The sequence below is a fragment of the Sus scrofa genome, chromosome 10, assembly GCF_000003025.6.
Source record: "Sus scrofa isolate TJ Tabasco breed Duroc chromosome 10, Sscrofa11.1, whole genome shotgun sequence".
Classification (NCBI taxonomy): Eukaryota; Metazoa; Chordata; class Mammalia; order Artiodactyla; family Suidae; genus Sus; species Sus scrofa.
The window spans coordinates 50,004,197-50,016,807 of record NC_010452.4 but is presented as its reverse complement, the minus strand read 5'-3'; the positions used below and the strand labels follow the sequence as shown (position 1 = coordinate 50,016,807).

Below are 12,611 nucleotides of genomic sequence, written 5' to 3'. Positions count from 1 at the left end.
ATTTTTCTATTAGTTCTACAGTTAGCTTTTATTAAAGAAGTATTTTTATTCCAGTAAACTTTCAGATCTGTCTTAACCATTTAAAATTCTCAGCTGAGTCACTGTTGCAGTGCTGAGTCACATTACCAGGGAATTATTGCTGATTAAATGAATAGCATTAACCTCCAAATTCCAGCAAAGCAGAATATTTAAAGTACACTGCTGTATTCTTAGAATCTAAGACTTAATTTAGCTAGATATATCTTGGCTAGATGAATGTAACTCACAAGAAATTCTATGTTATATACTAAGTATCACAATCTAATTAAATTATGATTCCTCACGATGATTCCTGATGATTCCTCACGGAATGCTCTCAGGATCTTTTGTTTCTTCCTTTCTGCTTAACCTTTTATCCTTGGAATGTCCTTAATCTCATCTTCTTTGACCTATTTCCTTTACTGCCTACAGGCATTCCCTTAGTGATCTGATCTGACCTGATCTCATGGCTTTATGCATCTGTATGATTTATATCATATTTATGCAAATGAATCCTGAATTATACAGCGTAGACACCTCTCCTAAACTCCATACTACTTTATCAGGCAGTTTATTTGATATTGAGAATTAAATTTCCTATAGACACTTCACATTTAACATTTGCAAACCTTAACATCTGCTCTCTTCTCCACATGCAGCCTCTCCTGGCTCCTTGATGGCAACTACATTCTTAAGGTTTCTCAGGGCAAAAACTTGGAGTTATCCTTTATTCTTCTCTTCCTCTGATTCCCCATATTTCACCTATTAGGAGTTCTGCCTTCTTTAAACTGTACCTAAATCTTATTGAATGATAGTTCTTACAAATTTTATAAATTAAAAAAAAAAAAGTTTCAGAGAAGTTAAGAGTATAGCCTGAATTCACATATGTAGTGGGTCAGAATTCAAATGTGTCTTTTCTGACTGACTAGAAATATTATGATCTTGTCATAATACCAGTGCTTCTCCAAAGAAAATGTTATAATTGGCTTTTTATTCATACACCTCAGATAGGATCTGACCCACTATATCACTGAATCTTTATAAGGTAGGATGGCTATTTCATTTAGGTCCTATAGGAATTTTCTATGCGCATAATAGTTCTTTCATAAATACTTCCCCTCCCAATTGAACTATCTGGTACTCATCTGTTCTTGTATTTTTCTCTGGGTCAAGAACTGTGTTTTTAATTGCAGGACATAATTGGATATAAGTGTGTGTTGGGGAAAAAAAGGGTATTAATGAAATAAAATATTCAATAAGCTCTTGTAGAACTTGTAGTATCTTTTTCAAATACTTTCTTACTATAATCTGTGAATTTAGAGCATATATTAGCTCTTGCTACCTTACACATATACTTACTGTTCGGTGGAGTTTTCATGTTATTATGCAGTGTTTATCTAGTTACTAATCATTAAAGTTTAAATTGGAGGATTATTATTTAGATATTTAGAATTTCCTCTCAAGGGCCTCAAAATCAGAGGGACACTTTATAACTTTTAAGTTCACTAAATTCTAAGTTCCTCTAAAATAATACCAAAAGGCCAAGGGTTGGGCTCTTGGTAGAGAGATATTAGAAAAGTAATTTCAATGTTGATCAAATTCTTGAAACACTCTGTTTTACAGATTAACTATATTTTAATAGAAGTTATACCATACTTACGTAATTGAATGTAGCAAAAATGAAGTTATGTTAACCTGAATTTTGCTAGGATGCAGTGATGTCCTTAAAAGAAGCCAGAATTACACTTTTGGGAGATGTCCATTTTGTCCGTAGATGTGACATATTTGGGTAGCCAGTCATTGTTTTTCTTCTTTTTATATACACGTAGAACATTTATCCATGAAACAGATTTTGGGTAAAGAGCACTTTGGATCATTAATCCATCTTTTTTTTCTCTTCCAAATTTGCATTTTAAAGTTTACTTGCTTTGTTAATTCATCAGTTTTTATTTTTTATTCCAAGGATGAAATTTGTTGAATATTTAGTTTATAAAAACAGTCCCCATATATTAAATTCTATGTGTCTATCTGTCCATCTACCTACTTACCTTTGCTTTGGTGGAAATATTTAGCATGGAATCACTTTAAAAATATTCTTATAGGCTTAGGAAATATCTCTTAAAGGAATAAGATGATATGTGAGACATTTAAAAAATATGTCTATAATTACTTCCTATGGCAATTGAATGTGTTTAAGATGTATGGCAACTGCAGCTGTAATGGCATATATTTAGAAAGAAAACTCAGTTTGCTACTTCTAAAAAAAGTGTCTGTTGGCAAACAAACCTAAAATAAAAGTTCAAAAATGAGATGTTTTATTTCTGGAAAATGTGATAGTTCTGTTACCATTTGCAATGATGGATATCTGTGGGTCTTCATACTGTGAAATAAGCTATGATCAACTGTGCTGCTGTCTTTTCTTTTTCATAGTGTATGCCAATTAAAGGCCTAGGATTCGTGCTTGGAGCCTATGAGTGCATTTGCAAAGCAGGATTCTATCATCCACAACCCTTCTCAGTGAACAACTTTCGGAGTAAGTGCCCTTTGTTTCTGTGCATATGTGTGTGAATACACATAATACCTGCCATAATTAATTATTCAGATTCTCTTTTAACCTTGTTGGAATTAGATGATTAAATCCCCACTGGTTTGGCATTCCTTCATCACCTAAGGAGTTTTTGCTTTAGTTTGTCATCTCTAATCCTCTGGAGTACCATCCAAAAATGTGTTTATTTTGGTCATTTTCATTTTCAATACATTTTAAATGCCTGAAAATATTTTCTCTACTTGATAAGTAGAAACAATTGGGAAAGTTCCTAAAGCTAATTTTGCTAGGGTTTGCTTATTTTATTTATCAGTTTGTTTCTATGTAAGTTCTCTCTGCTATATGAAGAATTATCACAAAGCTAATAAAGCAACACAGTCTTACTAGCACTGTTTTAATTGGTTAGCTTTTCAGTCATGGGTTAGCGGACTCCTCTGCGCAGGGTCTCACTGGGCCCAGATCAAGAGGTCATCTGCAGTGTGATCTAATCTGAGGCTCAGGGGCCTTCTTCCAAGTTCATTTAGGTCATTGGCAGAATTCAGTTCCTTGCCACTGTATGTGTGAGGTTCCACTTTCATTGCTAGATGCCAGCCTAGACTTACTCTCAGCTCCTGAAGTCTCCTCTAGTCCTAGTCATGTGACCCTCTCAGTGTTGCACCCTACTTTTCAAGGCTACCAAGAAAATCTCCTCAGTCTGTTCAGATGAACTCTTATATAATGTAATCATGGGTATGACTATCCCATCACTTTGCCAGTAACACAACCTAATTAAAGGCTATCCTGTCATATTTACAGTCCCCCATATTATACAGGGGATATACAGGCATACCTCCTTTCATTTGCTTTGCTTTATTGTGCATAAAGATATCAAAGATACTGTGCTTTTTTAAAAAACAAATTGAACATTTTGGCAAGCCCCTTTTGTCAGATGATGATTAGCACTTTGTAGCAATAAAGCATTTTAAGATTAAGGTATTTACATTGTTTTTTAGACATAATGCTGTTGACACTTAAGAGACTACAGTATGGTGTGTAAGCTTAATTTTTATGTGTACAGGGAAACCAAAAATTCATGTGACTTGCTTTACTGTGATTTCACTTTATTGCAGTGGTCTGGAACCAAACCCACAATATCTCTGAGGTCTGTATTTATTCCAGAATGAAAACTTGCTCACCTGGTAATTTAGTCTTACTACGGAAGACGTCAAAGTTACAATTTGAATATTGATTTTTTTACTTTATCTCTAGACAATACAATGTTGCCATATTGACTTGTACCCAGCTCTTGGATATAATTATTAAGAAGGAGGGTAGTGGAGAAAGGAGGTAGTTTTATGGGAAGTTAGGATTGGAGGCTGCTAAAACTGAGGTACAGGTATCGTTTAGACAGTCAATCATAAATCTTTGCCAGCCTTATTATTGGTCTTTTAGGAATTTGCATCTCTCCTGGGCATAGTTCAAAGGATACATTAAGATTAAGAAGACCTGAGTGTCTTCCTCTGGGAATCTTGGTAGACATTTACAGATTTTTTTTTTCTTGGTTTTCTCTTGGAAAGCACTGTTTTCATCTTGAGACAGTTTACCCGTAACTTCTAGGTTCTGGAAGTAGCCTTTTGCTGTCTCCTCAGTCATATAACTCACAGAATTCAGTCCTTGTTCTGAGTAGCAGTTGTCATAGACATAATTCTAAAACGGCCTCCAAGATTCTGCTCCCACATGTGCTGTATAATCCCCTCCCCATAAATGTGGGTGGGACCTCAGAATACATGGTGGTGGTCACTCCCTTGCAAGGTTATATTATGTACAAAGGTGATGATATAGTCACTCAAGTAATTACATTGCATTAAACAATTTTCCTTCCTATGGTAGCTGACTGGAGAGAGATTCTAGTGCCAGCTTTGATTAAATGAGCTTGTTGTGAAAGGGGCCACGTGCCTAGGGCCTGTAGGTGGCCCGTAAGAGCTAAGGGCAGCCAGCAGGGATCTCAGCTCTATAAATGCGAGGGCCTGAATATATTTGGAAGAGGCCTTAGAGCTCCAGCTGAGAATATATTGTGGTCAAAAGCTTGGTTTCAGTTTAGTGAGACCCTGAGCAGAGAGTCCAGCCTCACTGTGCCAGACTTCTGATCAACAGAAACAGGGAAATAGTGAAATAGTGTTTTAAGCTCTAGGTTTCCAGTAAGTTATTATGCATCAATAGAGGACTACTGCAGTAGCAATGATGACAACATATTTTCAGCATGGATATGCTTTCTCTCTCTCTCTCTCTCTTCTCTCTCTCTCTCTCTTCTCTCTTCTCTCTCTCTCTCTCTCTCTCTCTCTCTCTCTGTGTGTGTGTGTGTATGTGTGTGTATACCAGACAATGGCTATAGCCAAGATACTTTGACATTCTTTGCATTTATGGTCCAGACGTAACATGTGACTCAGTGCTGAGGGATTAAGGAAATAGGTTTTAGCTTATGTTCTGTGAAGGTATTTTGTATCTGGTTTACCCACATTTGTTCTCAGCTCCCACTATGTGACGGAAATAAAACATCTAAATATTGTAGAACCAGAGACTGACTGTGCCATTTGCTTATAACACCACCAGGAGAAACCAGTTAACCTTTAACAACTTATCTTTATTTAATTTGCACACTCCTACTTTCTTCCTTATTTTAAAAGCCAGTGTTTTTCACTGGACCTACTCTCTCTAAGAAGAGGCTGCTTCTCTGCATAAGTCTAACTCCTATGTTGTAAACACGGCAGCCGTGAAAAAGAGGACACAGATTTCAGAAAAATGATCTATATTTGGGCATAGCTGTGATTCAGCTTTGACCTCAGTACATACTTAACTAGAACTAGCCTGCCTCAGTGACAGAACAGAAAGGTAGCTTCATGTTATAATTTGTAGTCAGTAAAGTGTTCTTTGACCAAAAATATCTTTCCTGGTGGTCTTGCCAGGTTGCATGAAAAACTAACATTATTCATTCCTTGTCCTAAGAAGTATGAGTTATAACTCACTAGGGCATTCTACCAAAGACTATCCAAACATTTAAAAAATATTTTTGGTTTATTATTAGAATTAAACTACATATTTCTGTCTCCATATGTTAAGTTTTGTTTTTGGGTTTTTGTTTTTATTTTTGTTTTTCGGGCTGTGCCCACAGCATGTGGAAGTTCCCAGGCCAAGACTGAACCTGCTGCACAGCTGCAGCCTGAGCCACATTATGTTAGGTTTTTAGTCATAGTAGCCAGGCAAATCATATGAGCAGCTGTTTACATATATTCCTGAGGAGGTTTCCATGAAACAAGGAATGACCTTGGGCCAAAGGTAAAGAAAGCATTGAAGAGCCCCAAAATGAGGTTATATAAAACATCTAGCATAGTACATGGTATATAATGAGTGTTCATAGATATAGTTAGATAAGGAATAAGCAAATAAATACACCAATATAGATAAACACACATCAGTGATACAAGTAAAGATTGTACCATTGGTACTTAGCAGTTTGTCTCATAGATTTTATTCTATTAGGATAACCAGTTTTTTAAACTAGAATTCTTGGAGAATGAATTCTTTGTGGATCACTGGGAAAATGGGATAGCAAAAGTCTATAACAACTAGTGCTACTTTGAGAAGGGGAGTGGTAAGAAGACTTGGGAGTTAAAGGCAGTGGGAGAAAATGAGTTTCTTGATATGAAAAATGGGATATGGAAAACAGAAAATGATGCCTCTCAAAGATAAAATTTACTCAACTAATAGCTGTGAATCTAGAAAAAGACCTGAAATTCTCACATTTATTATAGTCATGTATCCCATTTGGAAAGAGGAGCTGAGATTTGGTGTTGATCTCTTAGAGAAAACATCAATGTGACTGTTAAAAATCCGGTTAAAATATGAAGTGATTTAAAACTATTTAGACCCAGGCCCACTGTAAACAAAGGGCTTGTGAAGACCAACACAGATATGTTCAGTTGACTTGATTTAAAATTGTGCTGACAGCCCAGAGACTGTGTTCCTGGCATCTCTCTTTAAATTGGTGGTCATATGAGAGCTAATAGGATCTGACATCTGGATAGTAGCAGGATTTCTGAATACCCAAGTACTCATGTTTAACTGTCTCTTCAAATCCAGTTTGTTCACTTCCAGGTTGATGAAATACAGGCTTATGACAAGCTCATCTTCCTCAAATCCATCTGTCTCACTATGAATTCTGTCTTCAGTACAATCTCTTTTTCTTTTATGTGGACACATTACCAGCCTCTCAGTCTTACCACTCTTGCCTTTTTGATCAGCTCATGTGCATTTCCAGTTAAAGCCAGCTTACAAATGACCCACATCTAAAAGTGACAGTCATCCCTGCTTTGCTAACTCTGGTGCTGTTGATGGTGAGGGAAGAAGGACCAAGGGGGAAAAGAAAAAAAAAAAAAAACACCAAAAAAACAGAGATTTAAAAAAATGTGTAGTCTTGGAAGAAAGAAATGGGAAACTCTTCTTTGAAAACGGTTATAATATAGCGATGCTGAGCTAAACTGCTAAACAAGGCTAACCTATCTTCGGTTGAGTGTTGTTTTTGTGACGCTCGGGTCTCATTCTCCCTATCCCTCTTCTGTTTCATGGCTGAAGAGCTGGAGATATTTGGCTTTTTGCAGATGAACTCCAGTGCCAGTCTCTCGTCCAATTCCAAACTTGGAATAGATTAAAAGAGCTTTTAGACATCATATTCTCATAATTAGCATCATTACTTTGCTGTTGGTCTTACTAAAGCCGTGTGATCTGGTTCTAATCACTTCAGTTGTAGTAGGAAAATTCTCCATCTAATTGCCTGGGCTTATGCTTTTGCCTGTCATTTGCCTAATTTTCAGTTTTTATATTTTCTTTCATTAGTATTGTTTATAGAGATTTGGAGTCTACTCACTAAGTGTCTGGCACATAGGGTTATTTGCTAGTGGAAGAATTCCCAGTGTCATCAGTCTTCTTAGACTGTTGGACTTCCTTGGTTGCTGATTTCAGAGATGGACTGTTGGACTTCCTTGGTTGCTGATTTCAGAGATGAATTTTTACCATAGTTTAATACAACAGTTAAGAGCATGGTCTTTGGAATATGTCTAATTTAGGTTTGAATTCTGGCTCTATGACTTATTTGCACAGTGCTACATTGTTTAGCCTAAACTTCATTTATGCCATATATAAAGTTGGGCTGGTATCATCTGCTTTATAGAATAAGTAAGGATCAAATGATGTAATGAATGTCATGTTCTAATCATAGTAGATGGCACACGTTAAATGCTCAATAAATATTATTTTTATAACTATTATTTGAAAGCTTGTGTTTATTCTGCTTCCCCCTTTCCTTAAATATTCTGCCCATTTTCATCCCCTCCATTTAGTATCTGCTGCACTTCCCAACAGAGGAACATATTTTTAAGTTAGAGATTTTTTTTCAATTTTTACCCTTAAAATGAGCCTACAAAGAGATATAATAGTCCTCTAAAAATCTTCCTTCTCCCCTACTAGCTGAAATTATACTTTGTTAGATTTTCCCTTAGTTATTTTACTATTTTTATTTATTTACATTATTTTACAACATTGGACTGCTAATTAGAGATTCACTTGTGTTAACAATCACCTTTTCCCAAATACTAAAAAATCTCTGGCAGAGAATTTTTTTTTTTTCACACCCATGGCATATGGAAGTTTGTAGGCTAGGGGTCAAATCGGAGCTACAGCCACAGCCATGCCACATCTGAACCACATCTTCAACCTACACAACAGCTCACGGCAGTGTCTGACAGGGAAATTTGGCTGTTGGTCATTCATGGAGTAGCTCATTGTAGTAAGCAGAATAGTGCCCCCAAACCTAAAAGATGCGCACATTCTATTTTTCACAACCTGCAAAAATGTTATTCCACATGGTACAAAAAGGGACTTTTCAGATGTGATAAAATTATAGACATTGAGATGAGAAGATTATCCTGGCTGATCCAGGAGGTTCAATCTGGTCACAGGAATCCTAAAAAGCAGAGAAGCATTCCCAGCTGTGGACAGAGACAGCCGTGACGACACAAGAAGAGTCAGAGAAAGACTACGTTGCTGTTTCTGAAGATGCAGGAAGGGATGCACAAGCCAAGGAATGTAGATAACCTCAAGAAGCTGAAAAAAAGATGAGGAAAAGGAGTCTCTCCTGGGCCCTCCAGAAGAAAAGGAAGCCCTGATCACACCGTGACTGTAGCCCAGTGAGATGCACATTGGACTTCTGAGCTACAGCAGGAGAAGAATGAATATAACTATAGGTGACTCTTGAACTACACAAGGTTAGGGGCAACGACCCCTGCCATGTATAGTCGGCTTTCCTTATCTGTGGTTCCACATACGTAGATTCAGCCAACCACAGATCATGTAGTACTGTAGTACATATTTAGTGAAAAAAAATCCAAGTGCAAGTGAACCTGCACAGTTGAAACTGGTGTTGTTTAAGAGTCAGCTATATATTATATTTTATATAAGAAGGAAATTAGGAGTTTGAGGTTAAAATATATGTACTACAGTATATAAAATAGATAACTAACAAGGACCTACTGTATAGCACTCAATATCTTATAATAAGCTATAATGGAAAATAATCCAAAAAAGAATATATATGTATATATATATACATATATATGTATGTATAACTGAATCACTTTGCTATGCACATGAAACAAACACAACATTGTAAGTCAACTATATATCAATAAAATTTTTGAAGTTATATTTACACTACAATAGAAGCAATATAAATTTGTGTTAAGATAACAAGTTTGTGGTAATTTGTTACAGCACTAATAGAAAACTTGTATGCTCCGTAGGTTTGTTTCCCACTCAATGTTTTTTCCAGCATTCACAGTAGACTATAGTGTTTTTTCTAGAGGAAGCTTCACAATTTCAAATGATTGCTGACTTAGACAATTTATAATTTAGTGGGCTTTCTGTAGTAGGATGGCCTTTGAGTCAGACAGATGGGTATCAATCTTATCTCCATTTACTAGCAGGAGACTTGGGAAGTTTCTTATGTATTCTGAGACTCTCCCCCATTCATAAATCAGGAATAGTGAGGTCTGTGCCCTTGATGGTTGTGACAAATAATTGAGATAACATATGATATCCCCAAATTATAGTTATATTAAAGTGAATTTGGAGAATTTAATCCTTTTATTTATAGTATTTATGTACTAGGCATTGTGGAAATTGAATGAATAAATTGTCTGTAGCCAAAAAAAAGTCCATTCATGTTTTATGATTTTATAATTCAGATCAGAATTGTTCCAAGATCTGTCTAAAGTGGTGTTTTTGTCCAAAGAAAATACCATTAAAGTCACTTGCAAGAAATAGAAATCTAGAAAACAATAGAAAAGTGAATATAAGAGGTGTATATAAGCATATAGTGAGGAAATAGAAAACATTTTTTTGCACTGGGCTTCATTTTTAGCTTATTGTTATAGCCGGCCATTCATGATATAAATACATGAAAGCAGATTAGCTAATCCTGATCTTAGAATATGCAAATATATATTCGTGTGCTAACAGTAGGAGTCTTTGCATAGCAGTGTTAAGTATAAGCACAGTCTGCTAACTATTCTTTCCTGGTGGATATTATAAATATTGAACCAAATAAGCGCAGAAATCTCCTGATGTGTTGGAACAACTCATGTGCTTGTACCTTTTTCCACTTAATTTTTGGATATGATTTTATTAAGCTGAAGACTAGAGGCAGGTTATTGCATCATTCTAAACAGATGAAACAATGAACAACAAATGTATCTTCCCATGGTTAGCTCATTGCAGCATTTTAACTCCAAACATTGATTGATGAATATGTTCCCTCCATTTCTAATAAAAAATCAAATACGAGTATGGAAAGGAAGGTGTTTACCGTAATAATGATTTCAGATGAATATTTTTTGTATAAAGAGCTAATGCTGAACTCTCAATACATGTTGTGATTCTTTGTTACTTCCAGCTGAGTTATGTTCATTGTCTGTGACTCATCTTTTTCTCTCATGCCTGTGAAATGGAAAGAAGAAGGGGACTGTGACTTATAAGCACACGGGACTGGTTTTACAAAGGTCCAAGCTATAAGCTTCTCTCAGAACCAGTTCCCTGCACTGAGGCCCACACCACCTCCAAGTAGGAGCCTCTGATCAACCGGTTTGTTGATTGATTTATATGTCTGAAAATCATATGTCAAAAAATATTACTGGGCCATGATTATTCAGACATTGTTTAGAACTGAAGGAAAAAAAAAAGTGAGTAAAAAAGTGAGGTTTCTAAGTTACTTCCAGGACAGACCCTGATCATCTCAGAATATATTGCAATACCTACAAACAACAGATAAGGGCAATCTTGAGTAAAATACAACTCAGTGTCCAATATTAGTAACCTAGGTCAAATGTAAGAGCTTTAAGCTTTAACTGGCCTTAAAGGATAGGCATGATTTATATCCAGATAGTCAAATGTCCAAATGTTGTGTTTTCACTCTTGTGAAAACACAAGTTTGTACTACTGGCACTTAAGAATCTTAATCAGCAAAACCCTTAATACAATAGTGATATCTCTACATAATGTATATGCTATGAAGACTTGAAATACGTAATTTCTGCTTCAATTCACTCTCTCCCACCTCAAAGTCATTCTTCATTTATTTCTAGATCAGAAACACAGAGTTTTTCTTTCCTAAAACATAGGAAGAGAACTCTCTGGGGTACATTTTGAAATATGTGCACAAGTCATAAAAATGTAGATACATTTTGATGTACCGGTTTGATACTTTTATAATTTATTCCTAGGAAATATCAATCTAAGAGATTAATAATGATGTATGTTTTTTTAATCAAAAAAGTATAAAGGAGGAATAGGGGAAAATGTCCCTTTAATTTGTTCATTAATTAAGTCCTCAGAATTTTTTTAAAAAACTGTTATTTTAAGAAAACTACTGAAAAGCTTTAGTGTCTTATCAGCAGTGCCTGAAATTACCACTTGGGTTTTTATGATAAGTGAAATTTCTCAATGTGTACACAATATAATTTTTGGTTTTGGCAGCAGGAATTCAAATAGAATTTTGTACGTAAGTTTTCTAATTTACCTTCTTATTCTGTTTGTTGTTCCCTTAAAAAAAAAACCCAAGTGGGATGAAATACTTAGAAAGGCATTTTAGTAGTGTTAACTTTCCCAGTCTTATTGGAATATCAATACAGAGTTTAAAAGAACAGCATAAAAATGAAGGACTCACTAAAAAAAAATGATCTCCATTTACTGGTTTAACGATGTACAGTATTGTACTTTATTATTCTGTAGCCAACAGTAGCATTCAGACATACAATTTAGTATTTATTTTATGCATTTTATATATATTATTTTTCATCAGCTGTATGTTTGCTGTCTGGTACAATCTTTAAAAATTAGCTGATTCGTAGTTTATAAAACAAAAACCTTATAAAATGCAGCAAAACTTACAAATTCTTCAGAAAAGTGTTTTGGGAAACTAGAAAAAATTCTTTATTTTCCTAATCATGTTTCAGACCAGAGATTAGAGACAAGGTACCTGAGTGCAATGCATGATTCTGGATTTCATCCTGGGTGGATAAAAATGCTAGAAAGGACATTACTATGACAAATGATGATATTTTAATATGGACTATTCATTTAAAAAAATCATAGCAATATTAAAGTTCCCAACTTTGATAATTGTACCATGGTTTTGTATGAGAATGTTCTTTTCTCAGGACATACAAGCCTAGGTGTTTATAGTAGAGATACAGTATCTCAAATGGTTCAGAAATGGTGTACATATCAATTTATAAACATCTGTTTTATATTGAGAAAAAATGAATAATAAAATAAATGCTGTAGAATGTAAATAATAAGTGAATCCCAGATAAGGAATATATGGGTTTTCTTTTTTTATTTGATAAATTTGACATGTTACGTTTTATAAATTTAAGGTGTACAGCTTCTTACTTTGATGCATTTTTAATTGTAACATGATTTCATTGAAGCAATATTTATCACATCATAATAATGTAATGAT

The 12,611-nt window shown here is 35.0% G+C and overlaps 1 protein-coding gene across 2 annotated transcripts in view; it reads left to right on the top strand.

The window, feature by feature from the left end:
- GPR158 (G protein-coupled receptor 158) overlaps window positions 1-12,611 on the top strand; it is a 340,437-nt gene that overhangs the window by 185,941 nt on the left and 141,885 nt on the right. For both annotated transcript variants that reach the window (XM_021064906.1, XM_021064907.1), the window contains exon 3: window positions 2,449-2,551. In XM_021064906.1, the coding sequence (XP_020920565.1) occupies window positions 2,449-2,551 (103 nt within the window). The remainder of the gene's footprint in view (window positions 1-2,448; window positions 2,552-12,611) is intronic.